Here is a 26,064-nt window from a genome sequence, read left to right on the forward strand (position 1 = left end):
TCTACGTTTTGAGCAAAATTCCGACTATGACTGATTACTCTGTGATAATATTCAAAAGGCTTTCAAAGACATATTTACAAACCAATTAAAATCATAAAACTCAAAATTTTTCTTATGCCTGGTGCACTTAAGCACAGGAAATTAAATTCATATATTTCCCTGACAATGTTTCTTAACTTCTTCATGCAATAGAAGAAGTTCATACTGATTTCAACTTATTAGTGATAAGTCACAAAAAATATATGCATCCAGAACGAAAAGAACTACTATCATGAAATTTAACATGTATGTAGTGTATGAGGAGATAAACAAATGATTACAAACTCAGAACAGAAGACCGTTTTGTTAAGAAGTTATGGCATGAAAAAGGTTACAAAACAATTAGGTTACAATAATTAGCAGTATAGCCAACTCTGATACTTATGCAAGCCGAAACACGGCGTGGCATCGAATCAAGTAGGTCACCTATGTCCCCTGCGGAATATCATGACATAATCTTTGCAAATGGGCAGTTAATTCACGAATTTCCCGGGACGGCTGCAGTTGCCAAGCATGTTCCGAATGTGCCTTATGGGCGAGAGGTCTGGTGACGTGGCAGGCCACGGGAGTAAGTTATATCCTTGAAGACATTGTTGGAAGAGTAGCTCAGTATGTGGACGAGCGTTGTCTTGCTGATAAATGGCACCTGGTCGATTTGATAGCATAGGTAGTACAAACGGCATTAAAATGTCATCCACGTAACTGCGAGCCATATAGTGCCTTGAAGGACGACTACAGGTGATCGCCCCAAAAAATCGTTCCCCAGACTATCACATAGTGTAATCGCCGTATGCGGCCAGACAAAACTGCCGGATCAGACCGTTGGCCTGGCCGTCTCCACACGTTTCTGCATTGGTCATCAGCATTGAGACTGAATTGGGACTCATCGCTGAAAATCGCACGCCTCCAGTCGGTAACTGAAATTTCACTGAACGATCACTGAAACTGTATTTCCCTGAAAGTGTTTTTAAATAGCTTAAAATAATTTAGGCAATTCAGAAATACTCTACACAAAAATTTATCGTATTGTTTGTCATGAAAACGCTAACGTATATTATTATTTTGAAACAGACAGCATCAAAATCTAGGATATTTAACAATCGTTAAGCTGTTATCACACATCTATTTCTTTCGGATGAAAAACAGTTTCAAACAATTTTTCTACCTGCTTTTCGACCAATGAAAGAAAGATGCAGATATTTCCCATTCATTCTAAAAAAACTGTAAGGTATTCGTTTTCAACAGTCAATCAGCTATCAGCGTCAAATCCCCCATCATTTGTAATCTAGAATTTAACTATTTATCCACTTACGTGATAATCTAACTATTTATCCATTTACGTGATAATCCAAAAGTGATCCGTTTTGATTGTCTGTTTTATATTATGTGTTTAAGCTGAAAAATTTTACTGAACAGTTGTTCTTCTAAAATGTTCTGAATGCGTGATACGACCAGAAAATGAACGACACTTTCAAAAATGCCTAGATGAGCAATCTCAACCCCTCACAAACACTTAAAATGTAATAACAATTTTCCAATTTGTTTTTAATGTCCCTCTTAAGCGAATCAATGATTTCCACAACGAAAATAAATTCAGACTGAGCAGCATAGGTTGGATTTATCTTGAAAGTTATTTCGGCAATGGTCTGCAAAGAGCACGTCTTCACAAACTTTAAAGTGCTCCATGTAGAGACAGAATATGTTTGGTGTGTATGAATACATTATTTTCATGACAGTAATATTATTGACAGCGAGAAGATCAAAGGTGCCCAGTTAAATATGCAATCAACTGGAAAATGTAAGCAATTTCTATTTAATGTTAAAAAATTAGTACAGAAAATAACTGCTAGTAAACTTTTCAAAATTAAATTATTTGGTAATTGTCTTCAAGTTACTATTCTGATATAAGAAATCAAACTAAGTGAACGAGAATAACATTGATTGGATGTCATGAGTGACTGACTGTTTTCCTCTCAAACTGACATTTTAACACTTTCAGAATTTTTTAACTGGTTAATCATGCGGTTTGAGATGGAAATCATAATTGCATTAAAGCATTGTACCTATCTGCCTAGATAAATATGTCTTTGCAAAGGATTATTTAAAGATAATGAAACAGTATTTAATTTATGCCTAAGGAAAGAAAATGTAAGTATGGCTGTCCTACTGTGACACCAGCTACCAAGTCCCGAACAAAATTGTTAATATTCTGATGTTTATAAGAACCAAAACCACTGGAAGCAGTTTCGTCGGAGTTGAAATTAGATGAAATTTCTTGGAATTAGTTAAGTAAAAGTAAAACCATTCATTATTCAATTTGTATCTGCTCTTTGAAACTGTTTTATTAGTTTTTATTTATCTATTCACATTTTGATCTTAAGTATAGAACTGATTACAGCATGATAAACACGTTTTAATCATACAGCAGCTACTATAAGCAATTAGAATTATGTTTTTACAGTACTCTCCGATTTATAGTATTTAGCATTTTTTACAAAATTTTATTTAAAAAACTTTAGTTAAATGTTAATATTTAATCTGTACATATCTACTAATCAAATATAATAACATGCAACACTTGTCAAAGTACTATATATTGTAATATTCTTATTACTAGTCAACAATTCACATTTTCACTAAAAAGTACACGGATACCACATTTCCAATTATCTCTAACATTTGCTACAATGTTTTGCTTGGATGCTTGAAAACATTTGTTGAATATCATTCATGGCATCTAATTTTAAAATATTTAATTCTAGTAAAAGTTCTCTATTGATTGATTTGGAAAATTCCTTTCACAAATTTTGAAATTTTCTGATCACTATTGGAAGTTGGAAAATGACTGCTGCGATTGTGTTTGAAGACAATGATATATTAGAAAAGCACGTGGTATTAGGGGGTTAATAATGAGAAATAAATTCAACAAATCCGAAAGTGCTGGAGTTTCCTTCCCAGCGAAGCACAGCAACGAAACAGATAACGTCATGCCCTTCGATTTCCAACCAAAGTTACAGCTTGAAATTCTGCAATAATTTAGGTCACAATATAATTAGGTCAATTGTTAAGCAAAGATATGAGTCAAAACCATAAAAAGGTTAAATTATATAATAGAAAATGTTGGCTATTCCTGAAAGTAAAAATTGCGTCGAGATATACATGAAATCCCTCTATTTAAGCTGTACACCAGTTTTGTTGCTCTCAGACTTCCCAAGCGTGTATTATATATGCATGCAACCCCCCACCGCACACAATTTTTTTATAGATATATAGAGTTAGACGCTGAATTGGTTTGAATTTGTGCCAAATGTAATAAACAAAAAGTGTGTGTGTGTTACAACATCCGCTTCCATTCTTACACGCAGAAGCTTATGAAGAATTCAGATGGTTTGGGAAATGTTAATCTTATAAGAACATATAGGACTAAAGGATTTTGAAACATATCCCTCGGCTGTTCAGTTTGTTCTTCGTATGCTACATTTATAAGCGTGCAAATAGAGAACCATCTGCAGAACATGCTGCCCAGTACAGACTGTATGGGAAAGGCGTAAGTTTGCTGAAGTAACGCATTTTCTTAGCTCATGCAAAGATACATATATATATATATATATATATATATATATATAAGGGCGCTTAATGATGGCGCTGATGTACATGTGATTTTCATATAAATGCTTGAAGCAGCTATACAATCGCTAGACTTAATATGCATTAATCAGCGCAAGAAAACCTATTATAGGTGACAAGCCTTGCAAGGTAGAATCACGTTCAGGTTAAATTTTTAATCTCATCATTTATTCGGCTATGTAAACGGTCATGAGATTTTATACCTGGGAACATTTGAATCAATTCGTTGAGTATTGTTGTGGAAGCTTCTTTCCTTTAGTAAATATTTTGATGTCACCATTTTAATTGGTTTTATAGCTTGAAGATTCCAATGGTAATGTTGCGAACTGAAGCTAGGGTAGAAAGACGTCACCCTCTAAATAACGTATGACAGTCAGAAGTAGTCTTGAGTTTAGTCTGTGATGGAACGTCTTGCTCTTTGTATGTGTTTCTGTTTCTTCAATAAAATTTTGCATCTTGGTCTTTGTATGTGTTTCTCTTTCTTCAATAAAGTTTTGCATGTTTTTTGTGAATGACTTTTGTCTTTCTCGGTTGGATCCGAATCCAGAGGCTCGGGGGGAACGTTCATTCTTCCTCTAAGATGTAATTTCCGAATTCATTCATGTTTACTTTTCGATTTGTTGGAACTCTAGTCTATCTTTCAGAGACAAATCCGTTGCTTAAAATGACCCGCATTATACGTGCATTCATCTTGCATCTTATTTGCATCGAAGCATTCTTCTGACTTCTGTCGTATCCTAGATCCTTCGTCGACAACACTTGTATAATCTGACACAAGACATCGCATGGGCCGCACTGTGTTCCTTAATTTTGGTCAGCTGAGTATTAAATTTACATTTGCATGTCCTTAGAATAAAATTCCACCTATTGTTGAGCTGTTAAAGATTGTTCAATATTGGCAGTTCAGACTGCATCCATATCTAGAGGAACTGGCTTGCTGCATGGTTAATTTTTGTGGTTTTCACCGTATAATGCGAATACGAGCTAGTTTCCGACTAGAAATTCTTCCACGGAGGGATCCCTCAAGTAGAAAGCTGTCATACACTTTGCCATATTGAAGACACTAACTTAAGAAAAAATGCGATATGATTATGCTCTAAAAGCAACTACTGAAATTGCAAAATATTTTGCATGCTTAAATGCTATAATAATCTAAACTGCATCACATGTTGCAACGCCTTCGGGCATAAATTTATCTAAAATATTATGATTATGATGTTTGGTAATCTAGTGATTATGCCGCAATAAAATCTTGTATATAAAATCGCGTTCTTTTTTAGTTTTCTTTTCCGACAATGTAAAATCTGTTAACATGCAAAATAAAAACGCATTTTAAAATTACATATTTATTCAAAAGTTCTGAAAATCTGAAGGTATGATAAAAAATAAAATTTGAATTTCGTTTCTCGATCTTTTTTTTCCAGGGGATATATGCCCCCAACCTGCTCAGCTCAACGGATCCATGATGGAGCCATGTCTTATGCTTGATGGCTATGATTATTTCCACGGAAACGAAGTGGCGTACATCTATTCTTGTATTATCCTAGCTTTTATCCCCATCGGTAAGATAAAGAATAATTCATTATTATTTTTAAGTTATATCAGTTAATTATTTTAAATTATAAAACCATCATTCGATAAAAACGGAATTTTGTATTCGGGGTCCATCAACGGCTGAGAAGATAATGAGCTGAATATTGGTAGTTTGACCTTTGTTAAAATCTCTCCGAACAGACTAACTACATAATTACATGCGCTTTTTCGGGGAGTTTTCAATGTGTAATGTGCATACGAGATATCTGTCCTTCGAAGGTGGTCCACGATGGTCACTCTTTCTTTAGGCATATATATTCCTTTACCGTTATCTAATAAATTCAATAATCCATAGCTGACTGGATATTGAGAATCTAGTTCTATCTTTCTAAAGTTGTTATTACTCAATACGCGGACATCTAGTCCTTTTAAACAAGCTGGTTTGAAGAATTATTTTCAGCAATTTAGGCAGAAAGTAGCAATTCAGACTGAGAGACTTCAATGTTTTCCATCAGTATTGGCAACCTCTCAGAAAACTGTTAAAATTCTCATCGTCTTCTCTCGTGAATACTGTTGCAAGAAATTTACTGTTTATATATTTCAGTGTGCATTTAAGGTTTATGTAAATTAATACTTTGTTTATGCTTCCGTCATAACGAGAACATAGATATTCTTCTGCTTTAGAATTAATTCCATAAAAGCCACAATATTCAACATTTCCTTTCTGTTGATATGAGATAATATCCAAAGCGTCTGCGAAATCGAACCTTGGAAGAAAATTTGTATTTGTATATGTTTAAACATTTTAGATACAGGTTAATTAATAAAGGCGGTGAATGGTTTCTATGTTATAGAAAATGAGGATGTACCAGAAAGAACGTATTTTGCATTAGACCTAATTAAAGTGTGGAGCTAAACTTCTAGAGTAAGTAATTGCACATCCTACAAAAAGCTTCCGAAGTGCTAAGGGCTGATAAATCTCATAATCATGCTCCTACTAAAGAATACTGTTATTTCATGTGTATTGTTAGAATTTAGTTAGAATTTAGTCATTAGGATTTAATATGCAATTCTTTAAATCAGACGCTGAAGATCTACCTATTGGAAAAGCTTTACCAAGGCGGAATGCTTTGAAACAATAAGCATTTTATACAATGAATAAAAAAACAATATGAAAGCTTTTAGATTTTGTGTTACACCTAATTCGACTTTTTTTTTTCTCATTTACATACCCATATATACACATACACATTTCCAGAGCGTTTGGGATAAAAATATTAAAAAAAAAATCTTAAAAATTTCCGATAGACAGTCTCGCGTACTGGAAATAAAAATGTTTTCTTTCGCACACTGTTGCCATTGTTCGCTTTGAGATCGTTACGTTTGTTAATCAAAAACTCATTAAAAGTTTACAAAATATGAAATAGACAATAAAAAAAATTCCAAATTCGGGCTTCCAGATGCCCACATTCAGATGGAGGACTATGTTATTCAGAATTTGATGGCTCCAGGTATCATTGTTTTTTCACAGTACGAGAAATATACATACATTTATGCAGATTCTTTAGTTTTAATTCCTTTAAATATAAATACAGGGCGACAGTAGTTGGTGACAACAATTTGAAAAGTAAAGCGGACATTTACAGTGAACCGATGCAAAATGCCGTTTCATGAATAATAGCCCTTCTGGGCTAACGCTCCCTGGATTAATAACTCAGTTTGGAACTGATTTAAGTATAGAAATACTTTTTTATAAACTTCAAGGGTCATCAAATAAGATTTTTTTAATGTAAAGTAATACCGGCAATAAGATTACTGTGGACAATTTTTTATAATAATAATTTTTGAAAAGAAGTAGATGTGATTGATTTTGGAAAAGAAATGGAGTATCATGCATTATGCGCGTCTGGTTATTAATTAGCTGCGGGTACCAACTCACTATTATCAGTTTTGTTTAGCCTGAATTCTACATGATTTACGCATTAAAAATAAATAACTAAATAAATAAATAATCAAACAGAACAGAAAGTGCATGAAGTTTCTGTGCGTAAAAATTCTGTGCAGTCGGCGATGTTAATTTTAAAGTTAAGAAAAGAAAGGAGAAACTTCCAAAGTAGGCGTTCCGATATGTACTTAAATACTTAAGTACTTTTTTTTTAACAACCTTTTTCTCCTATATTTCTTATTGTAGGACTGTACGAAAGCTCCCTTGCATATTCTTAGATGTGGTGGAAGATAAGTATACTATCTTTTCGAATGACTGGTATCATCCTTTGGCCGCGAACCTGCATCTAAGATTCACTACAATATCTATGCATTTAATATTCGGCATACAGAGACGTTTTATGAGTTGTATGTTTCGGGAATTAAACTACCTTTGCAGCATTGCAATAAGTTAGTGCGGCGAACATATTGAGCTTAGAGGGAATATTGTACTCTAGGATTAAAATGTTTTATTTTTTGTTAACTTCCTGATAAACTACTTCTATTCTTTCTTTTGTTTTATATTAATTAATGTACTGCGATAACACACGACGAAGGTTAATGAACTTTTATTACCATTTGTTTACCAGACCTTCAAAAAAAATCTTGTTATTAGATCTAAATTCTACACACCTTAATCATGTTTTGCAATAGCATCTGAAGCTTCACCTAAAATGTACTTTAGAGATCTCTAAAATCCTATTATCTACGACAGATCATTATTTATCTTATTAGGATATTTTTAAATGCTTAACAGTGAGTTAGATTTCTATCTTACATGAACGAGTTCCTCAGCCAAATTATTTAAAATTTGATGAGAGGCCTTTAAAATTCTGAATGAGAGGAAGGTATTAAATTTCTAGCTCGAATACTCGCAAATTTATGCACATTTTCCCAAAACCTTTCTTTGTTCCTGAATTTAGATAAACATTCAGATAACAATACTGAAGCTCAAACGATCATTTCTTAGTTGAAAGGTGCTATTGCAAATTATAGTACACTCCTTTCGTAGATCAGATAATGCTCCGTTATAAATGGATTCTTTTTCCACCTATGAACTTCAGATCTGATTGAAAGTAGCTGTAATCAATTATTCTATTATTTTCATAGTTGCTGATAAAAGTTTTTTTAATCTTTCATTACCTATTCATTATGAAATAAATGCTTTGAGTGACTTTTCTCTTTATTTTAGCTTTTAAGATTACAAATCGAAGAGCACCTTTTCGAGTTTATTTCTTTTCTTATTACTTGTTAATATTTTCCAAACAGATTGTCCAGATAGTTTGTCTTTGATGAGGTTTGATTTAAGTTCAATAACTCTCTTTTTGTTTCAGAATAGTTTTAGTGGGTTGTATGGAGACAACCAAAATGGAGACGAAGCATGTGGGTCTAACTCCCTTTGCATGTAATCTCAATTCTTTCACTTCGTAACTCTGTATAAAACTCATCCTTCACTCTGATTAATGTGGTGAAGAGAAAAAATTCCATACCTTGCTTTTAATCCTTGCTATATTATTCAGCTACATTAATATCTGAGGGGAGGAAACTATCATAAAAGTAAGAACTTTTTTTCTGAAAGTAAGTCGCCATTTAGAAGTGCTGTAGGTGTTACACCATCAGTAGAGTTCAACGCAGGAATAATTTTTCACAGATACCCTTTTTTAACTGACTAGTTTCCTTACTGTCTTTAAAAATTTTCTCAAAATATGGTACCAAAATATGAGTAAATTTAAAACGTTGGCGCCAAATTAAGGCTGTTATGGGATTTTATACAATTAATGGAATCTTTTAAACTGAATGCAGTTTAAAATAGTTGATTATTGCAGCACTGGAAAAAATTACTGATACTTCTGGAAATTTTTAGGTTTTTAGTTTTACACACTTACAGGATATCTTCAATATTGCGGGGAAGCTAATCTTTCTGTATTTTTCCTTATATTTATATCACATAACCTTTTAAAAAATGGGGATTTAAAAATTGGACATGATTGTTTTTGAACTGTTTTGATTCAGGGTTATACTTCCTTATCTTTTCTGTTTAATGAAATTCAGTTAAGCGGAGCTTTACCGTGCTTACACTGGTGTGCAAAAATTAAGGACGAAGTCGAAAAATTAGCATATCAGCTGAACGAATGGGCAAAGCGGACAGAAAGACCAATCAGGAGATTAAGTAAGGTAATGTACGGTAGCACATGCGCAGATATGCAGGTAGACGTAATGGGGGAGTTTCTGAGTAGTATAAAGCATGTTGTCGGTGTAAGATCAGTATTTCTGGCAAAGAGATTGCACGCCGTATAGAAGTTAAAATCACACCGAGTTGCTGCCTCAGCGAGAAATGACGAATAATCAATCTGTTAGACGACATCTGGATGCTTTTACCCGAGGTCGAATCATTGGGAAATTGGAGGAAGGCCGCAGTGTCACAAGTGTGGCTGCAGAGTTCGGAATTGCTCATAGCATCATTTCACGACTTTGGAGACGATTTCAAACTACAGGAACAGCTATAACAGCTATCCGGGGGTTTAGTAGTGGTCGTCCACGAGGAACCACACCCACAGATGACCGGTATATTGCCCTACAGGCCAGAAGAAGCAGGCGGCAGACAGCGGGAGAAATCACTAGACACAAGACACAGGCGACTGAACGACCGATATCGCGTTTTACCGTGGCCAGAAGACTGCACGGTGGTGGTTTGTTTGCACGACGCCCTGTACGGTGTGTACCTCTAACGCCTGGCCATCGGAGAAAGCGTTCTCTGTGGTTCTCTGTGCGAACAGCTCTTAGAGAGTGAGGATATTGAACGTATAGATCGGCCGGCACGATCTCCGGATCTCAATCCCATCGAGCATGTATGGGATTTTCTAGGCAGACGCTTGGCAGCTCGTACCTTGCCACCAGTAACGATTCCGGAGCTTCGATTGGCGCTGCAAGACGAATGGGCAGCAGTGCCTCAACAACTCATTGACACCCTCATTCTCAGCATGGACAGATGCTGTGAAACCTGCCTAGCAGTCAGGGAAGATCAGATACCCTATTAAAGACCGGATGTTTCTTGCTGGACACCCATCAGAGGGATGTTTCGGCCTTCAGTTGCATTGCGCTCTCCATGCTACTTTTTCAATAAAGCTTCTTTTTATCCCTCTGATTTCTCTTTTAGTAAGTGTTGCTTACATTACTCATGTCCTTACATATTGGGGATCTTACGGTATTAAATGTGTTGATTTGGAAAGCTTTTGTACAAAGTTATATTGAAAAAACCGTCTCGCCCTTAATTTTTGCACACCAGTGTATATTTGTGTACAAGATTTATATATATAGAAATTTTGTGACTTATATTAATTATTACTATTAAAAATTATTTATAATTTAAATTTAATATAATTTTATATATAATTTTAATATAATTAAAATTATAATATAAAATTAATTATTAAAAACTATTTAAATTTTCAGTGTGCGCTGGTATGGGCTATGGTGTTATAAAACTTCAGAATAAACGTCGCCGAGAAATAAAACTGAAGAAAGATGCGAATACAGACAAAAACTTTGATAAACTGTGTAAGTATATTAATTTCCCTATTTTTAAAAACTTATGTACTTTATCTGGTTAAAAGTATTTTTGTTTAATATTAATTAGGACAATTGATATTGCGTTAATAACTATACTGAAGGCTCGCCAAATACTTTCAACATTAATTCAGTTCTTACCATAAGAATTTATAGGAGGAATTTCTTGGGCTATGAATTGCTGAATATTCTTTTATAGTAATGGAATATGTTAATTTGATAATAAATAAATGTAAGTAGCCTTGAATACATTAGTTAGTTAGTTAGCATTCTGTTGATACTTCATAGCTATTGATAAACTTCGGTATCCTTTTCTCATCTGTAACTAACAGCATGTACGATTAAAATCGCAATAAAATATATGTACGCTAAATACAAGGTTATTATTGCGATTTTAATTGTCACATTGGCGTGTTTCTCTTCTATTCTAGCATGTACGATATTTAGAAAACGATAGCTTGATAATCAGGTATGTAATTTAAATAACTTGTTTTATAACTATTAAAATAAAATAACGAAGAATGAAAAAATATAATAGAAAAGTGTAATCGAAAGGTATAGCTCAATATTACTTAAAATTAATATTGATATCAGACAGATAGCCCTCCTCGAGTTGCTTTGCCTTAATCAGTTAACTGAAACCCAACCTAAAAAAGATTAATATCATAAGATAGAATAATACAGTTGTCCTTTTAATAGAATTTGTATAAACTTATGAAAGCCACACGAGGTTTTCCACAGATATGGCAATATTCTGGGTATAGAGTCCAGAATTGTTCTTACCGAGTCGTTTTGTGCTGTCGTCGTAGCATTTTTTGTGAAGTTTTTTTAGTGTTCAGACACACTTTAATTTTTGTAATTTATTACATTTATTTGTATTTGAACTAATTAGAGTCGCTTCATCTTGGCAGTTTTTCAAAAGAGTAGGAAATTTCTCTGAAAGTAATCTAAATGGTATAAAATGGCATCGTTTTCTTGATATAAACGGAAATATAAAATAGCACGGGGCTTTTAAAATATTAAGTTTAACACATTAAGCAACGATTGCTCCCCCTTCCAGTCTAATAAAGAATTTATTTATAGAAAATTTTAGTAATACAAATAAAGCGTATAAAAATTGTGCAGACAGAAGCATGTATTTCGATATTTATTTAAACTTACGTACACGTCAAGGCTATGACCTAGGGTCTACATTGTTATGTCGTTGAGTAGAAACGACGGAATAAAGCATTATATATTTAACCCTAATCAAAGAAAAATTTGAGAAACTGCCATTATAGAGAAAGAAAAGTTTATTCAGTCAATAAATCTAAAAGTAAAAGAAAAGTTTAAAAAACAAAGGCTGAAACGTATAAAATTATAGGAAATGAGATCTACAAAATCAAAGAAATCATAAACGCTTTTTGTATATAAATATTATTTCTGAGCGAAAACCTGCATCTTACAGCATTTGTGTTTTACTCATTCCTTTATCTTCAGATTTATGTAAAATATATCTAAGACATAATATATTTATAAGTTTAAATCCAAATTTCTTTAAATCTACTGAAAAGTGAATTAAGTTACATTATTAGTATTTCAGTTTTGTTTTTTGAACTAAAATATGTCAAATTTATCTGTTCTGCAAAATCTGAGATGATTTGAAAATATGTTATAAAATTGACAGATAGTCTCTAATCCCATTCTTTAGATAATGAGGATTTCTTGTTTTTATCTGAAATGTCATTCATCTTTCAGATGTGAAAGAGTGGCTGCACCAGAACCACAAACGATGCGTCAAAGTCAAGATAGGACCCGATGAAATAATTTCGACCGTCAATCGCAAGGGAGAAGTCTTGCGGAAGATAGATTTCAAGTCGGTTAATGTTCTTGTAGTAGAAGTAACGAGAGACACTCATAAAAAGCCCATGCTACTTATTAGATCACCAAGAGATCATGATTTGGTATATACTGTTTTTAATATCTCTGATTATAAAATAATATTTTAGTTTAATTTACTGTAGAGGAATTTTTACGAAGCAAAATATTAGCCTATTCTGCTGTCACGTGTACGATGGATGTTATTGTCATGTCGACTATGTGAGACGGTGGCTTTGCCAGTAGATAATGTCAACATGTATGCACACGAACATGGGAAACTGTTAAATATGTCGGTACCTTTGCAACACTGCCCTAAGCAAGCGCAATGAATTGTTGTGAGACTTTTGTTAATGAAGGAGTAAAAACTCTCGCAATTCATCATCGGCTAAGAATTTAGTTTGATAACACTTGTATGAGTCCGTAGGAAATTGTATGGATGGATTGAGAGGATGCAGACAATGTCACTATTCTCCTCGGCCGCGCCGAATAGTTCACCGTAGAAAAGTGTAGCCGTAGATAATGTTATTTGGGGAAACTAGAGCATCGTAATCAAGAAGGTGGCATTACTATTGGAAATTAATGCTTGATCATTCATCACATCATTCATGATGAACAAAAGTTCCGCAAAACTGTGTGGACAGGCTTGACACCTGAAACGAATATAATATTGACGAAGAAATTCTTCGTCAATATTATGAAATTAAATAATGTGAAATTAAAAATAAAGCATTTCTGAGTTTCTTGACCGTTGGATGCGCTTCTTAATGGAACGAAGCTTTCACATAACGAAGAGGATGAGTCAGCGGTGCAAAAGAGCTGAGTTCCTGTCATTAAAAAATTCATTTACAACCATGTCTATTCGCTTTTCAAACTCTGGTGTTGAGTTTATTGATCAAGATAGGAACTATACAAAACAATGATGTTGTTGTAATTTAATTCCTTGCAATAAATTTTCTGTAAGCGAAGAGGATTTAATTTTTGATATTTGTACATTTAAAAGCAGGTTGCTTAACTGCAACCATTTATTACCGACAAGTATATTAGTTAAATTTGTAAAATTTCGCTTTTGTAAGTCTGGAGTTGTGATCAAATAGTGTTTGTTGAATATTTATGTTATTGTGAAAGTGGATTGTAAAGAGGGTTATAACTCTGATATTTAGAAACTAGCTCTTAACTGAATACAATTGAGTGACTATTTTAAGATAATTTAAGTAATACAATTACAGAGTTAATGCACTTGCACAAGCAACTTTTTTATCTTGATCAAAAGGAAATATGTTTTCTCTTAAAAAGCATCTGGCCTCCTTAAATTAAAGTATCAAAATTGAGTTGGCAAAGGTTTAAGTTGATGCAATTCTCTTGCGTCTAGCAATTCTTAATAAAGCAGATAGTGATTAGAAAACTGCTCAGGAATTATTAAAACCACTATAGCAGTTTTTATTAATTCGACGGTAGGTTAATTAATAAGACATAGAGCAAAAAAAATATTATTGTAAATAATAGGTAAAATGCAAATCCCTTAAGTCTAATAAACAGTAAATCAAAATAAAGTATTTAGGCATAAGATTTTGATCAGCAGTTCTTAACAAAAAGTATATCCGGTCAAACCTCGAAGGTGATATTTAAAGCCTATTTGTATAAAATTATTCTAATATTTTAAAATATAAATATCTTTATTAATAAGATGGAAAGAGCATACTTTTGAAATCTGTTAAGAAAACTCTCATTTAACTGAAGTAATATTTCGTGTTCTTTCCGGCGTAAAATAAAAGCTCGTACGATTCGATTACTAGCTTCGCGATGTCTTTGGGTCTATGCCAGAAAAATTAGGCTCATAACAACAGTGGTTTAATACCCATTTGAAATAAACACTGACTTGACAGGATTCAGACACGCAAAAATCTCTGGGTGATTTAATTGTGATATTTTTTACATTTTATGCAATTATTATTAACGAATGATTTTTTAAGCTGCAAAAGTTAGATAAGATTATTTAGACTTAAAAAAGAAGTCTGCCTCATAAATCACAGCAACCATCTTTTTATTAAATACACTGATGAAAAATGAAATCTTAATACCAAGAAAAAACATGTTTAGAGGACTGATTATTTACGCCAAACATTTGTCTAAGCAAACGTATATATATTTGACGAATTTTTCAAGGTCACAACATTAAAGTATGCACGGGAAGAACTATTTCAAATAGTGAAATAGTGGCACATTATCAGCCGCTGTAATCACCACGATGTTGATTGCAAGCATACAAACGCGCATGCATTGATTCGTACAGGTGGCTTACGTCATTTTGTGAAATGGAGTTCTAAGCCTGTTGCTCTTGGTCAGTCAAATCAGCAACAGTCCGTGCTGGTTGTGAATGACACTGGATTTGTGGTCCAATCATCTCCCATATATGCTCCATTGGAGAATGATCGGACGACTTTGCAAGCCAAGGCAACATGTCGACACTTTGTCGAGTACTTAGGATGATAGCAGCGGTAAGGGAACAAGCGTTAGTTTGTTGAAAAATGCCACTGGCATATTGCTTAAGAAGGCAACGCAACCAGTACAGTCTTCCGTCTGATATTCAGTTGCTGTCAAGGTGCAGCCTAACGATGAGAGTGCTCTTTATTTAACAGAAATTTGGACCCCAGACTGTAACTTATGATGCAGGTTCAGTGTGTCTGTGCTGCAGACAGCTTAAATCCAAGCAGTCCCCTGGTCACTTCTGATCAACATATGGTCATCATTGGCACCAAGACAGAAAGGACTCTCATCTGAGGGCAAAACAGATCTCCACTTCGCCCTTGACTAAGCTCTAGCTTGACGCCACCGAAATCGCAGGCGGCGGTGTTTTGAAGTTAGTGTTATGGCCGCTGCAGGGCATCTGGTTGGAAGCTGTCCCTCAAAAAATCAATTTGCACAATTCGCAGTGACAACGAAAGCTCGAGTATCTGTTGGAAATGCAGTGCGATGCGCTACAGTCATGCGGCGAATACGGCGCTCTTTCCTTTGAGTGATGACGGAACGTGTGCGGCCAAACTCTAACCTTCATGAGGCAGTATGTTGCCGTGACCACTGCTGACAACACGCATGCAGAGTGGGTATATCCCAAGTCATTCTGCAATACCACGAAAAGAAAGTCCACCTTCTCGTAGCCCTATTGTTTAAACTGAGTAAGCTATTAATACTGGCTTCTTCGTCTCCTTAAAGGCATTCTTGACTCAAATCTCGCTCACAAAAATCCAATCTGAAAGGTAAAAAAATGTAAGCGAAGTTTACATTGCGTCTTTAAAGGAAACGGGATTTATATGTTAATAGTGGCGTTACTAGCACCACCTTACTCCTATAACGCAAAATAAAAATAGACATCATCTTTCAGATGTGGAAACATGCCTTCCAAACTTAATGTTTCTACACAGCTCCTTCTTGGTAGTTGAGATTGCGTTTCTTATCAGTGTTTATTGGTTCGCAGCGCAATTATGTTTTTGTCTTTATGGCCACAACAGCCATGAGAAGACATTAGATAAAAATCAAATAACAAAAGATCATGTATAATGCTTAAGGTCTAAAGGTTTAAAGTTCATGAAAGGAAGGTAAAGATCTGAAAATACATTTTTAAAATATAGATATGAAGTGAAAATCCAAATTTGAATCATTTACTAAAAAGGGAAAATTTTGAAGAAAAAAGAATATACATATCAATTGAGAAAATATTAGGTAAAAAAAGTCTTCTTAATTTTTTAAGAAAACTTTTCCTGTAACTTTTCCTCTAACTTAAACTTTTCCTTTTAAGAAAACCTGAGCTGTATGCACGGTGCTTTAAACTTCTTGCAATTCCTATTTTACTTTCACTACTATATTTACTTTTATATACTTTTATTGCTATTCTTATTCTTCTCTAGGTTCTTCAATTCGAAAACCAGCAGGGCAGAAAAAAATTCTTACACAAGCTCGAAAACTTCCTGGTTAGTCGAAACAAGACGCTTGAGACAATACAGATGAACAGAGAAGCCATGCTGGCCAATGCCGAAACCAAAGAAAAGAGACAGAAAAGGCTAGAACACTTTTTCAGGGAAGCCTATGCATTGGTAATAAACATGATCTTTATCATGCTTTTACAGACAGATGAAGTAATCGATTGGCTTTGTGCAACAAATAATATTTCCATTTATTTCTGTTCAGCAGTAATTCATATAAAAGCTCTTTTCAGAAATATCTTGACATGAATTTAATAAATCGTTTACAGATAGTTGAGGAAAACTGACATGCCGTGTCATTTTTACTAGTATTTTAAATTTTCATTCATTGCAGAACGGCAGGTGATCTTAGCATGCACAAAGTCATGACATTTTTGTAGAAACATCCTGTCAACTATAGAAGAGCTTTGAGATTGGTAAAGAAACGATCTTAATGCGCTAGGAGTAATGATAGTACAAAATATAAATGCACAGAATTATTAAGTAGCATTATTGTTTAAGGTTTAAGTTAAATTACTTTGATGGTTTTCCATCTGTCAATTTGCAGATAAAATTAATTTAACATTCCTGGATATTTAATAATACTTTTCGATCACATTTAATAAGCATTGAACAGGCATGGTTTTGTAATAAAGGTTTATTTTTTATTACAAATTTGGAAAGTTCTAAGTACTTCTATAAACAGAAAAAGCAACAAAATAAAAAAAAGAATAATACAATATGTAACAGAGTAGACTCCAAAATTTCCTGATGAAGCTAATAAGCATGAAACTGTGATATTCAATACAAGATAAGAAAAGGAAATGTGTTTAAAAGTAAACATTTATTTAAATATGCGTTAGAATATTCATTTATTTATTTAAATATATGTACTACGACTGTTAACTTTAGAAGAATAAGCTGCCCCGTATGTTAATATCAAGCAAGCAAAGCAAATAGTTTATAGTAATATGCATAATTCTTGCAAATTTTTGATAGTTTCAGAATACCAGTATGAATAGGTTAAATGAGATAATTCATAAGCTGTTAGGCTGCCTTCATTTAGGACATCTCAAAAATCATTGTTCTCATTTGAGTTTTGTGGATATGGTTAATGACGCGTATCTCGTCTTCTGATACTTGGATTCTGATCTTAAACCGATGATTTTTTATCTAAAACCGATGAGGACGATGACTAGTATGTGCTTTTCACATTCTTATCGTCTAGCCTATTTGTAATCAGTTGTGTTTTGAGTTGACGCTTTTTAGTTTGTATAACAATAAAAGAATTTCTCGCAACAGAATTTTACGACAAATGATTATAGAATTTCAATATAGGCCTTGCTACAATCAGTGAGTCGTTTTAATCTCTTTAACAAAAATTATATTCCGTCATAATATTCTCACTAATAAAAATTATTTTACGCAAAATGGAAACTTCATGTATAACATAAGTTTTTTTTTTTTTTTTTAAGAGATTCTCTAAGTTTTGTCACAAATCAAAATACATTCCTTTTTGGGTAGTACCCAAAATATCGATTCATTTATGGAAAAGAATTGATTGCCATTGCTCAACATCCAGTTATCGATATTCTGTAGAGCAGTGCCTTTGAACTCTTCTTTGATTGTCCGATAAATCTGTCGCGCCATGGACCTTTGATTGCACATTTCCACTTTGATAACGGTGAAGTGATTTTTGTTGATGTAAGCTAGCTGTTTATCCATTAGAACATCTATTGTTCTTTTACATACTGATGACTATTTACGTGTGGCTTTAATAAGAATTAACTGAATTTCTTTTGAGTAGTTTTCCGGCTAAGGACGTTTTAAGAGATTAAATATACCCTTTTGGGGTAAAGTTCAGCACAACCATCTGGCAGTGTTTCGAGAAAAATTTCTGTTGAATTTTTACAGTCTCTCTCAAAGAAGCTGTTGACTGTACAGTGTTGTCCAAATTAAAATTTGGTGATCATCAGCACTTTGATTTGACGGTTAAGCTTCGTTTCCCTCTTCCAGTCTCTCTTCAAATAAAGAAGAGGTATGAATTAAATGAATTTTGCGTATGTCTGCCTTCTGGTTTACCCGAGGTCTGAGCACACAGTTAATGACTAAAACGTTTTGCATTCGGTCTCCCAAACATCTCAATGATATTAAATCTAAATCTTTTCCAATGTATCCTTTTGACTTAGAAAGTCAGGCATTCGATTTGCATTGAAAGTACTCTTGATTTTTTAGGATTTTTCTTAAAAGTCATTGATTCTATATTTTTCCTTGTCATTTAAGTACCACTATTATATATTAAAACCAGTTGCAGATTCGATAGTGAAGCTTTGGAATATTTAAGTATTTGCGATGGCTTTTTGGTATATGTCCAAAGTTTAATCTTCCTATTATCAATTAAACTGCAGAATCTAGAAAATTTTACTGACGATGTAGGTTTGAGTACTTTTAAATGAAACCTATACTTTGAAAAATACTGATAAACCACTGAGCATAATTTCTAAGATTAAGATTAGTCAAACAAAGCCCATCATAAACACCGATTTACTTATTCGTGAAATTTTTTAAAATGTTAATCATATATTTAGTGTCTGATTATTTTACATATAGCTAAATCATATTATAAACATTTATCAAGTTTTCTTTGTAACTCTACATATTTATGTATTATCTTCTAATTATGTTTTTGGTTTAAATATGAATTAAGTGACTTGTTTAAGCTGAAAAGTACTAACCTGTTCTGTGTAGATGTATTACTTATAAGTAAGTATGTCGGTCTTTAGACCTTGAGTTTAAAAACATTCGCAATATTTAGATTTGCGTAACTTTTAAAGAAAATTAAAATAATTGCTCAATTTTATTTTTAAAATTACAGCGTAAATTGAAAGCGAATTTAAATTTTTCATCTTTGCAGCTTGAAAAAGGCAATCAAGAAACTAAAATTAATTTTTTTATAAGGAGGAATTTACCGGTGCATTTACATATGTAAGCTAAAAAATACTGATTCCTCATTTAGATAGTTTAACAGCAAACTTTGACATTTTAATATACATTGATATATTATCTCTACATCAATGTATATCAGAATATATATTATCTATTCTTGACATTGATAACATTTTTGAAAGTAACTATTTATGATAGAAGAATAGATAACACTGATATATTATCTATTTTTCTATCATAAATAGTTACTTTACACCGAATTTGCAAATTAGTTTCTCTTTTTTTATATATAGTAAAAAATTCCTACCAAACTAAAACAAAATAGCTTCTCCATTTGAGAGACGATAATAATTCCAGTAATAATAAACCGTGTAGCAAGCCTTTTTGTCACATATTATGTTAGTATGTAAAAATAATTAAATTAGCTTAATGTATGAGCTCAACGTAATTTTGGTCAGCTGGAATTTATTGCATAACTGAGCCTTAATTCATACCTGTAATTGATTTTCCAGAGTTTGCTGTCATTAATTAAGGGAGTAAAATATGAAATTTAAATGAAATATTATCATTAATTATTCATTAATTGGTAATTAATGAATTTTTATCTGTCTGGCGCAGACTTTCGGCTTGAAGCCAGGAGAAAGAAGAAAACTAGAGGACATCGGCAGTGATATCATCATGGTAATGCGAACGTCACTGTCCAAAAATGAATTCGCCGATGCCCTGGGCATGAAACCTGATTCATTATTCGTCAAAAGAATGTTTAACTGTGTTGATAAGGATAAAGATGGTCAGATAAGTTTCCAAGAATTTTTGGACACCGTGGACTTATTCTCTAGAGGTAAGCCATATTCTTGGTACTAAGAGGGACTCACAGGTGCCGTTCCTCATTTATATTACGACTGCATTTTCAGCATAGAATAATCCCTTTCTTTTCTCAGTGACTAGTCTCCTATAGTATTATGCGGATGACAACACAATGGGTAATGACACGAATTACCACTATTAAAACTACTATTACCACTATTTTAAATGTCATTTTTAATGGTGGGAATTCGTACAGTATTTGAATATTTTCATCTAAAACTCTAAAAATATAAGTAGTTACAAATCTTTACGTACTAACTGAGTTTAAGAGTTCTTAATTCGGTAAAAATATTAATAAATGCCGAAAAGAAGGTAAAAAAACGGTATTTGTTGAACTTCTCTTTCTTTTTTTTTCAACTTTTTTAATATTTTTCCATAAGATTCAAATAAATATTGCATGCATCTTTTGAATTCAGTCCCTGTTTCATTAGAGGGTGCAATTCAATAATGTAATTACCGAAGAAAAAAGTTTCACTTGATATTTTTGTTGGTAAATTTATCTAAAAATGTAGCTTCAACTTCACCTCTAAAAGTGCCTTTTCATTTGGAACTACTTAAACAATTCTAGGATGTTATTATAAACTATTTAACTCTTGTGAATATTCCAGCTGATGAATATCGCAATGCAAAATCATTTCTGCCGAATTTGTTTCGTTAGCTACATGAACGCTTTCTCTTTATACATTTTGCGCTACCAAGACACTATTCTGTCCTACTTTAATATTTCTAACTCCATTTTGTTCAGACAAACATTTTCTGTGGAATATTTAATCTCATCTACTTATAAATCACCTCTTGTTATTGTCGAGATATGTCGATTGCGAAATGTCCCCTTATCTAGCCGTGACATCAGTTCCGGTGAAATATATTTCATCCAGGAACTTATTTCCAGTGATAGAAAAAGGAGAAGCTCATGTCTCGAAAACATCTTTCCTAGTTTGACATGTCGTTAACTGACTGACTGTTTGTATATTGCCAGAATGCAGCACATGGCCGCTTGTCCGGCTCCATAAATTGCCATGAAGGCACGTCGCAGATGGGATAAACAGCATAAAAATTTACTTAAGTTATTTACACAGCGGTGGGCAAACTAAGATTGCTCTGCATTTAGGAATATGACAAGTGAAAAAAACTCAGCTTGAGTTCCATTAGTGCTCGCTTAAAATTAATCACAGCTCTTTTCAGAATTTCTTCTCAGATATGATATTTTGAGGACTTAGGTTGTGAAATGCTATTTACTAACACAGCCATGATTTCTGTTCACACTTTTGGTGATTGTCTGTACATAGGTAAGCCCAGTGCGATCCTTTCTTCTTTATCAAGAGATCGCAATGGGCAACTACTTTTCTATCACTTTTGCTGTTTTATCTTCAATGGCCATAAGTCAAATATTATCCTTAATTTTGAAGAAAGCTGTTTAGTTTCTCTTGACACTAAGGCTATCTTCAAAAGTGCCAAGTGATCAACAAATTACATAACAAATGCATTACCAAATCTCATATTACACTCAAATTACATTGTAACAATATGTTGAAAGAATAATTTAAATTAAAAATTCAAATTTGTTATCTTTAGTGTGAAAAATTCTGTGCTTGTTCTTGCCTTTTAATTTTTCATTCACATTCAGGTAAAACTGAAGCCAAACTACGAGTTATTTTTGATATGTGTGACGATGATGGAAACGGTGTTATCGACAAACAAGAACTAACGAAAATGCTGAGATCCCTAGTAGACATTGCCAAGACGAACTCTCTGGGAGAGGATCAGGTGATGGAACTCATTAAAGGAATGTTTGGAACTGCAGGCTTGGACTCTAAAGATAAATTGAACTATGATGATTTTAAGGTGTTGATGAAGGAATTCAAAGGAGATTTTATTGCTATTGGGCTAGATTGCAAAGGTCAAAAATAAATTCTTTCATTTTTCTTTTATAACAAAATACTTTATTTTTTTAAGCAGAATAAAATTACATCACTAATCAGTTAATAGTAGAAGATATTAAAAAAATCTATCTAGACTTTCTGAAATGCATTTAACCTGTTTGCATTGAATTTGAATCTGCTGTTTTATTTGGAAAATTATTAGTTATTACTTACTAAGGGAAATTTTATTGTTACCATATAGTATGTAAACCAATAACAAAATTAAGATACAATAACACGCCGAATAAATACTAATTCAGAAGTCAAACAACAAAAATCATTTCCGTGCTCTTCAAGTTTGCTCTTCCAAACTAGCCCTTGATGAAGAACTAAATTATTTAAAAGCAATAGCCATTGACAGGGGCTTTTCGCCCAACATTATTAATCAAGCAGTTAAAAAATTTTCATCTCAACACACTAAAAGGCACACTCTTGTTTTAGGAGATTATAAAAATTCTGTTATCATTCCCTTCTTTCCATCAATTAGCTATAAAGTTGCACATAGTTTGCAGAAATTTAACTTTCGGGTCGTTTATTCTCCCATCAATAAAATTCCGAGTTCCATACTCAAGGACCCCATTCCGGATATGAATTCCTGGGGTATTTATAGGATTCCTTGCCAGTGTGGTTTAATTTACATTGGCCAAACTAAGAGAGCCTTAAAATTTCGCGTCAAAGAACATGAGGCGTATGTTAGAAAAAAGGAAACACAGAAGTCTTCTGTTGCTCAACATTGCTGGTCCGAAAATCACACTTTCAATTTTTCTGCTGCCAAAATTATTCAAAAAACATCTTCCATTGGAGAACTGGATTTTCTAGAGGCATTTCACATTTATTAAAATCTTTCTGTTCTAGTTAACGATCCTAATTACAATCCATCTTTGGCTTCGGCCTTTAAAGAAATTATATTTTAGTTCTGGTTTCATCAAGAGATGGCGCCACATGCTTAGTCTTGTGCAAGCTTTCTTATCTTATCTAATTATTATTTCCTATCTTGTTTATTTGTGGTTTTGCAGCTGAGGATGGTGGTTCGGTAAAACCATCGAAGCTAGTCCTGTGAAAATTTTGTAAATATAGCCCTGATTTTTGTTGTTTTCTTCTGAATCAGGAACAAAATGTTGTGCATCATGCATTAAGAGATAAAGAAGTACAAAGCTTAATTTCAAAATTTTAGACAATGGTTTAGAATAATTTTAGACAATGGTTCTGCTGCTAATGTATGAATGTTTGTCTACCAAAATCTTAAGATAACTGGAGTGTAATCAAACTAAACTTTAAAAAATGAATTATTCAATTTCAGTCTTAAAGGAAACAAATTCTGAGATATTTTTAGCCAGAAGATATTTTATCTAGGAAAGAAAGGGTTGTTCATTTATTGAATTCCAAAAGCAAGAGAAGCTAAGAAGCTAATTTCCTTCTAAAACCTTTATTTATTATTTTTCCTTAAGTTATGAGGAAGTATTTTTCATTATAATATTATAAATCGAAAACTAAAATATTCTTAACAATAAACTTGGGAAATGTATTTGGTTCTATCTTTGGTAAGTGAATCAGTGTTTTCCTAATTTTCTGCATGTAGCAAAATTTCACTTAAGAGATCTTCATTTTACCACCTTTCTGTAGGCAAATAAAACTTCTATTCTTAAGTTGTAATTAACAACTTTTTTATTATAATGAGTGATATAAATGATCTATGATATGTACAGTTAGTGTTCAGACTTTAAAAATTTTACCGAAATTAAAATCTATAAATTTTTAGTTATTTCTCAACCCCATTGCATATGCCATTACTTTAAAACTTGATTGTTACTGCAGTAAATGGATTAAAATACTTTTTTCATTTTTATTATACTTATGCTTCGGAGGTTTTAAATCAGTTTTGTTACATTTTCATTGTATCTGTCTGTATATGTTGCAGCTTTAAGTAAAAGTTTAATAAAATTTTCCACTGCAGGAGCGAAGCAAAATTTCTTGGATACTTCAACTAATGTTGCAAGGTGAGCTTTCAAATATACTTACTAATAAAAACAATATATTATGAAAACCGTGTTCTGTATCATGATCATTCATGAGATAATGCCTTTTTTGCATGTTATATGTATATTGCATTCATATTTGGACTTTATGAATAAGATCGAACTAAAAATGTTATTTTGCTGAAATTTTAACGACGTAAATTGCCTTACCATGCTTGCTTACTATTTTAATTTTAGTACTATAACTACTAAAATATTTCTTTAAACCTACAATTATTTTATTTTTGTTGATGAATTACAGTTTGCAAGAAATTCCATGTTTAATCATAGTTATTTTGGGGCAGTGCAAAAACCTACTGTGAAACAGTTTATAATGTGTACTCTTTAGCATTAAACTATCCGGTATAAAATTAGGGCTAAGAAAATGCATATAAAAGTAAAGATGATTTATTATTCACTGCATAAAAATAAGACTTGCCTATGATCAATAACAATTATTAATGACTGCGACAGAGAGAGATTAAGTATAAAGATTAGTGAGATGTGAATAGGATATAAAAGTTGGTTTGAGTCTTTCTGACTAGTGTCATATATTATTAGTTGAAACAGAATATGTAAATCAGTCAAATATAATTAATCTTGGATTTAAAAGCAGGTTAGAAGACAGACGACATGCTATCAATGCTTTAATTCTATGAAATATCTTTACGCATATACATGTTTACAAATGTAAGTATACCTATAAATATGCATTAAAGAACAATCTTTCATTTTCATCTTCTTCTCTTAATATTTTTCTCAAAATATACTTAATGATAACTGAATAAAGCTGAATTTATTTGCATTTAAGAGTAAAATAAGCTGCATTCACACCATTAGTTTAACACAGTAAAAAACTGTAATGACTAATTTAAATAATTCTGCAAAATGTCTTCTAGATTTCATAACCGGGAAGTGGCTCTACCAGTTTCCGAGTAATTAAGGGCACTGAATATTGGGACTACTTCGACCTAAGTTCGAACCTAGGATTCATTGGTGTTTTTCATGGTTTTCCCCATTCATAATGTGGATATGAGCAAGTTTTCTTAGAAAGTGCTCCATGAACGCATTCCTCTTTATAGGCAGATAATCCTTGTGTACTTTGTCATATTAAAGCAACCTAACTTAGCGGAGAAACTGATAGACATTGAGGTCCTCCAATCACCGAGTTTGTAAAGAAGGAAAGCACTAAGTTGGTCGAAACATGTTTTCATTCCTGCTGATTAAACAAGCTAACTATAGTTTTTTTTTTTTTTTTTTTTTGTTGTTGTTGTTGTTGCTTTTTACGTGTAAGTTATTTACGAAGATTTTCTTTACATTAGACTAGTATTCCTAAATTTTTCTATACCTCACAATCTTTGGATTGCACCTACATACAAATAGCACCATCTGTCACTAGTGACAGCGTATCCTATGTTTGAAGAAGGTAATCACAAACCACACCTTGCTGCATATCTTGAAATTTCGTCTCCGATCTTAATAGTATGCAGGCACGTATGATTGGAAACCTCTGAACATGGATCTTTCATGCTTTTCCGTAATTAAAAAAATCTGATGTGAACACCACATAGAGTTTCTTATACGGCCTATTAAATGTTCGTTTTGAAATAACAATAAACTGATATTAAATAGTGTTAGCCTAACTAATCTGTTGTTATTTATTTATAGTTAGATTTCATTATTTGTCAAAAATTAATTTTATAAAAATTGACATTGCCCAAACATGAATATATTCGTCATAAGACATTT

The 26,064-nt window shown here is 32.8% G+C and overlaps 1 protein-coding gene across 2 annotated transcripts in view; it reads left to right on the top strand.

Annotated features, from left to right (window-relative positions):
* Window positions 1-26,064, top strand: part of LOC118195019 (dual oxidase-like) — a 511,368-nt gene that overhangs the window by 433,118 nt on the left and 52,186 nt on the right. For both annotated transcript variants that reach the window (XM_035366249.2, XM_035366251.2), the window contains exons 14-20: window positions 5,091-5,228; window positions 10,636-10,740; window positions 12,487-12,692; window positions 16,512-16,697; window positions 20,130-20,352; window positions 22,006-22,278; window positions 24,255-24,297. In XM_035366249.2, coding sequence (XP_035222140.1) covers window positions 5,091-5,228; window positions 10,636-10,740; window positions 12,487-12,692; window positions 16,512-16,697; window positions 20,130-20,352; window positions 22,006-22,278; window positions 24,255-24,297 — 1,174 coding nt within the window. The remainder of the gene's footprint in view (window positions 1-5,090; window positions 5,229-10,635; window positions 10,741-12,486; window positions 12,693-16,511; window positions 16,698-20,129; window positions 20,353-22,005; window positions 22,279-24,254; window positions 24,298-26,064) is intronic.

The sequence above is a fragment of the Stegodyphus dumicola genome, chromosome 2 (genome assembly GCF_044657685.1).
Source record: "Stegodyphus dumicola isolate Sdum_Otavi_A_Nest chromosome 2, ASM4465768v1".
NCBI lineage: Eukaryota > Metazoa > Arthropoda > Arachnida > Araneae > Eresidae > Stegodyphus > Stegodyphus dumicola.